The sequence below is a fragment of the Phoenix dactylifera genome, chromosome 5 (genome assembly GCF_009389715.1).
Source record: "Phoenix dactylifera cultivar Barhee BC4 chromosome 5, palm_55x_up_171113_PBpolish2nd_filt_p, whole genome shotgun sequence".
In the NCBI taxonomy this organism is placed as follows: domain Eukaryota; kingdom Viridiplantae; phylum Streptophyta; class Magnoliopsida; order Arecales; family Arecaceae; genus Phoenix; species Phoenix dactylifera.
Genome location: NC_052396.1, coordinates 10102536 through 10108168, shown reverse-complemented (window position 1 = coordinate 10108168; position 5633 = coordinate 10102536). Strand labels below are relative to the sequence as shown.

General features: G+C 50.9%; 1 protein-coding gene across 1 annotated transcript; it reads right to left on the bottom strand.

The window, feature by feature from the left end:
* Positions 1–1209: 1209 nt before the first annotated feature.
* LOC103718609 (subtilisin-like protease 4) lies at positions 1210–3459 on the bottom strand. The gene has a single exon (XM_008807516.3). It carries the CDS (start codon positions 3457–3459, stop codon positions 1210–1212), a length of 2250 nt encoding a protein of 749 aa, XP_008805738.1.
* Between the last annotated feature and the right edge of the window lie 2174 nt (positions 3460–5633).

The window sequence follows — 5633 nt, the reverse complement described above, 5'->3', positions numbered from 1 at the left end:
CCCAATGGGGCGCCCTGTGGCGGGGTCGCTTCTAATGCTTCTGGTCGGCGCCCTTTGGTCGAGCGCCTTCTAGCCGAGCGCCTTTATTTCGCGCTCTTTCCTCTCTAGTCAGCGCCCTCTAATCGAGCGCTTTTCTGGTCGGTGTCCTCTGGTCGGCTCTTTCTAGCCGAGCATCCCTACTTGGTTGTGTTGGTTGGTCCGAGCGCCTCTTGGCGCTCCGGTCGGCACTCTTGAGCCGAGCATTTTTTCGGATCGGCGCTCTCTAGCCGAGCACCCCTCTGGTTGGTGCTCTCTGGTCGGCACTCTTTGGCCGAGCGCCTTTTCGGTCGGCGCTTTTTGGCCGAGCGCCTCCGTGGCGGTATGACTTGGGATTTTTCCCCCAACACTACCCACCTTCCGTGAAGACAAGCGAACCTAGCTACCACTTTTCACCTTATTTTGGGCTAGTCACTACTTGTTGATCTTTTGTTTTGAATTATCCTAGCTGATATTCTTTCCTCCTCCTTCGGAGACTTCCACTAGGATCTTATATAGTGCAGCTCGTGCACCGCAGTGCTGTACATTTTTAAATAGCTATCATTAAAAGATGAATGACTATCAAACGATGTACGATAGGCATGCTCTTGTAGACTTTTTTTTTTTTTTTTTTAATCACCCTTTATCTTTTAATGGCAGCCATACTGCACAGCCCTCTGCAGTGTCGCTGCATTAGACTTTCCCTTGTAACCTACATTTCATCGACTTCCAGCTCTGCTAAAGCAGGCTCCACTTTCACTATAATTTTTTAACAATTTGAAAACCATATTGCTTCGATAAAGAATCAAAATGCTCTATGGTACGTGTTTTGCACATCAGAAAGATGTACAGCTCTAGATGGCTGCCATGTAATCCAATCACGGATGGCCAATTGCCAAACATCCAAAAGCCACACGCCGTGTATGGCATGCAACGCAAAGTGACCCACCGCATCTCGTTTAACAGCCATATCCATCTCCCTAGGTGATGCGGCGGCCATCTCGAATTTAACAGCACTCTACGGTGCAGGAAGCACCAAAAAAAAAATCTAACCTCGAAAGAATAAATACTTTTAAATAATTTGAAAGGCCATCAATGGTGATATTTGTTTATTTATTTATTAGCATACAATGAGAAGCATGATTGCTTTTCCGTCCGCACACATAGGATACTTGCCAGGGGCCAAGCTGTTTGTCATGCGAAGGTGACGGCGATGGGACTTCTTACAACGTGCTCGTTTGAAACCCATGAAAGCTGTCCTTCGGTGACCGAACCAGGTGTTGGAGTGGTGTTTCTGGCTCTAAACCGGATAAGATAGCTCTGCTTCTCACCCACATAAGAGAAAGACAGCTGATTAGTAGAAACATCAACTGCTGCACCACTAGGCTCATCAATCTGCACCGAGTAAACCGAGTTGGCCTCTCCTACGTTCGTCACCGTCCTGTTAACGATCGTTGTTGCACCGGCTCCTAGAGCCAGCGAGATAGAGGGGTAGTTCAGTTGCTCTGCGGTCATTTGGACGTGAGTAAAACAGTTGATGCGACGACCGGCGATAATGGTGACTTGTCTATTCGAAAATCCGGTGCCACAGAGATAGGCGACATACTCGCTTTCATCGATGTCGTAAACAAGGCCTGGATCTGCTGCCGCTGCAGGATTCACATGCCCCGCACCCATAGCGAAGTAGCTGCTACGGGGGTTGGTATCAGGGAATTGGTCGGCGATGAAATTCCCATTAAAATCTTGAGTGTATGCCGTCGTCATGATCGCCGACTTGATCGCAGCCGGTGTCCATCCTGGATGGATCTTCTTGAGTAAAGAAACGATCCCCGAGACATGCGGCGTCGCCATGGAGGTGCCGCTGAGGAAATTGAAGGTGTTGGTGTTGCCGGGCCATGCAGCAAGAATGTTCACACCCGGCGCGATTATATCCGGCTTTATAATGCCGCCGTTCACCAAGCTCGGACCTCTCGAGGAGAAGGTAGCGACCGCCGGGTTCCGGCGGACTCCGAACAGCGTCCCTTTGAATTCAATGGTCGCCGTCGGTGTGAGTGTTGAATAAATGTAGTTTAGAATCCTCCCAGTATTTCGAGAGCTCACATGGACTGCCGGAAGGACGTGGGTTTCCGCTGCAGTGGTGAGCGCTTGGAACTGATCGTTCATAACGATCATGGCGGCCCCTCCGGCAGCCTTAACTATCTGGCCCATGGCAGCATTTCCTCCAATCGCTTGCCCCCAACACAAGACAATCGCACCTCTGACATTGATCCCATACAGTGTTTTGCACTCCTTGTAGTCCTTAATGCCATTGTCTCCCGGATACACAATTGGCATTTGGTTGAGGAGCCCACTTGGTTGGTAAGCAGATTCGCCATTCAATTCCGTGCCATCCCCAAGCTTCACCGTGGCTGCGATTCTTCGATCCGTGGTGGCCGCCCCGACGGTCAGGACCCAGGGGGCATCGTTGGCGATTACGCTCCTGTACGGGCCCGAGTTGCCGGCGGCAGCGCAAGGGACTATTCCGCGCTGAATGGCTGCAAAAGAGCCTAGATTGACACTTTCGAAGAGTGGGAGAGAGACTAAGCCCAGGGACATTTGGAGCACATCGACGCCATCGGCGATGGCTTGGTTTATGCCGGCAAGGATATCACTCTGTGAGCCAACATTATTGAACAAGACCTTGTAAACGGCAATGTGAGCGCGTGGTGCGATGCCCACCGCATTGCCCCAGGCTTGGCCGAGGACGTTGGCATCGGGGACCAAGCTCCCTGCCACCGTGCTCGCCACATGCGTGCCATGGCCGATGTCGTCCAGTGGCGAGGGGTTGGCTCCACCTCGAAATGCCATGGCCCCGATGAGCTTATTGTTGCAGGTCCCTCGGCTAAAATAACAGCTGCCCCTCCACTTTAGCGGCGGGGGTGGCATTCCGTTGTCTTGGAATGAAAGGTGGGTGGGGTGGATCCCGCTGTCGATCACCCCGACGATCACGCCTTCGCCGTAACTGGAGTTCCGCCAGAGGCTCTGCCACCCATTTAGCCCCAGCAAGCTCGGCGTGTACGTCGTGAAGAGCTCAAACTCCTGGTCCGGGTAGGCGTGCAAGAACCCCTCCATGTCTTCCATGGCACGGACTTCCTCAGGGGTTAGCCTCGCGGCGAATCCGCTCATCACATGAGTGTAGGAGTAGACCAACCGCGGCTCGCCAGTTTCTAGGCGGGTGGAGGGCAGGAAGGACTTGTACCAGTTTTCCTGCTCTTCAGCGGAGAGGAAGTCGGTGCCATCGGGCTTTAGTACGTGGACAATGTAGATAGGAACCTTGCTAATGTTGTCTCTTGTTGGTTCATCAACTATGGGCAAGAGCTGGCCGCGGCTGAAGAGAATTGAGGAGGGATCGCACACGAGGAGGAAGGCCAGGAGGAAGAATGGGATGTGATTGGGCTTGGCCATGAGAAAGAGATCGGTGAGCACAAGGAGAGGTGGGGATGCATGGTGTTTATAGGATCTGGCAATCGTACGTGATCCATTGCATGCATGTGCGTTGTACTTGCTTTGGAGAGCATCAGAGAGATGACTTAAGCATGGAGGGGAAGGGACCATCCCATTAGTTTGGAAGCTACGGTGCAATGAACAAACACTTAGGGCCCGTCGAGCAGGCTTTCAGTTGGCTTCCGTCCTGATCTAAGTTTTTAATACTCCTTTCCAGGTTTAATAAGGTTGAATTATTTATTTGGTTCCATTAACATGCCCACCCTTTTTTGGAGAGATCAAGTAAGGCATCAATATAGTAGAATCCAAGGAGATCATTTGGCTAAGATCATTGAAATAAGGACATCGCTAGTGCAAAGAATACAATGACGTGATACCCATATATATATCATGCAAAAGAGAGTTGCCCATGTTTTCTAAAGAACTATTAATGGAGGCGTCAGGGAAACGTGATGACGATGTGATCACCACGAAAACTCCGTTGAAAGTGTTACAGATCAACGGTGACCCGAGTCCCCAGGAATGCCCGTAACGGGCACTCAGAAGAACGACGATTTGCCTTCTAAGTTTAAAGGTTCCCTACAAGCGAAAAACCAGGGTGAGATCAGGTCTGAACGGGGAATTCTCGAGAGTTTAAAAACAACTAGTGGGTGACACACAACTTATGGTCGTATCAATTCATTTACATTTCCTTCTTGGCCTTTCAAATTCTACTCTAAATCTTCTGATGAGGTTGTCCTTGCTGTCTTTCTTTTGCAACCCGCCAGGGACCCGATAGATCTTGTAGGAAGGGTTGAAAGATCTAAAGGATAACATCAAGTTCTTTCATCAGACGACGGTAATCAGGAGGAACCAGAACAGGATCAGAGTCATCAGGAGTGAGGATGGCCAGTTATCAGATGACCCGGTTATGATCCGGAGAATTGTGGAGTGTTTCTTCAGAGTGAGATGGACGGAGCAGTGTGGAGAGGGGGGCCGAGCGGAGCTGCCGACGCCGATGGTGAGGGTGTCGGAGGAGGAGGCTGCAGTGTTGATCAGACCGGTCTCGGTGGAGGAGATTCAGAAGACGGTCTGGTCTCTTGAGGGGGACAAAGCGCCATGATCGGATGGCTTTCCACCGTTTTTCTTTCGGAGGTACTGGATGATAGTGGGACAGGACGTGATGGCGGCCATACAGCAGTTTTTTACTACGGCAGTGATGTCTTCGGATTGGCAGCGGACCTTCATTACCCTGATACCGAAACGGCTGGATGCCTCTGAGCCGGGTCACTTTCGACCAATTAGCCTGTGCACCACTTTGTACAAGGCTACGGCGAAGATCCTAGCCGTCAGGTTACGGGACGTTCTTCTGAGGTTGATTAGTTCGAAGCAGGGTGCTTTCATAGGGGGTCGAAGCATATCCGACAATGTTATGATAGCCCAGGAGTTTATGTTTGATTTGGAGAAGGCCCCGATGAGGAAAAGCTTGATGGGAGTCAAACTAGATATGGAGCGGGCCTATAATAGGATGCGATGAGAGTTTGTACACCAGTCTCTGCTGGGGTTTGATTTTCCTGGGGCATGGATTCAGTGGATCATGGGTTGTGTCAGGGCTCCTTCTTTTGCCATCCTGGTGAATGGCACGCCTTCTCGCTACTTTGTGTCTACGGGAGGGCTACGACAGGGGTGTCCCCTATCCCCTTATCTGTTTATTATATGTGCGAATACATTATCCAGAGCTCTGCGTCAGACTGTGCTCGCCCAGGAGCTGGAGGCTTACAGGCTAGTGTTGGATGCCCCGTCGATCTCACATTTGCTCTTTGCGGATGACTGTTTGCTGCTAGCCCGAGCGACTTGCCGGGATGCTTTGGTTCTTGGTAGAGTTCTTCGGGACTACTATGCTATGTCTGGTCAACAGGTTAATTTCTCGAAATCTGCAATGTGCTTCAGCCCGTCGACCAGATAGGAGGTGAGACATTCTATTAGGGAAAACTTGGGGGTAGGCGAGCAGGATGGCACAATGAGATATTTGGAGGTTTCGCTTTCTGGCCGGCAGTTACGTGGGAGAGATTGCTCCTATTTGGAGGCTAGCATCAGGCAGAGGATGGAGGGTTGGCAGATGCATTCTCTATCTATGATGGGGAGGATCATTCTGG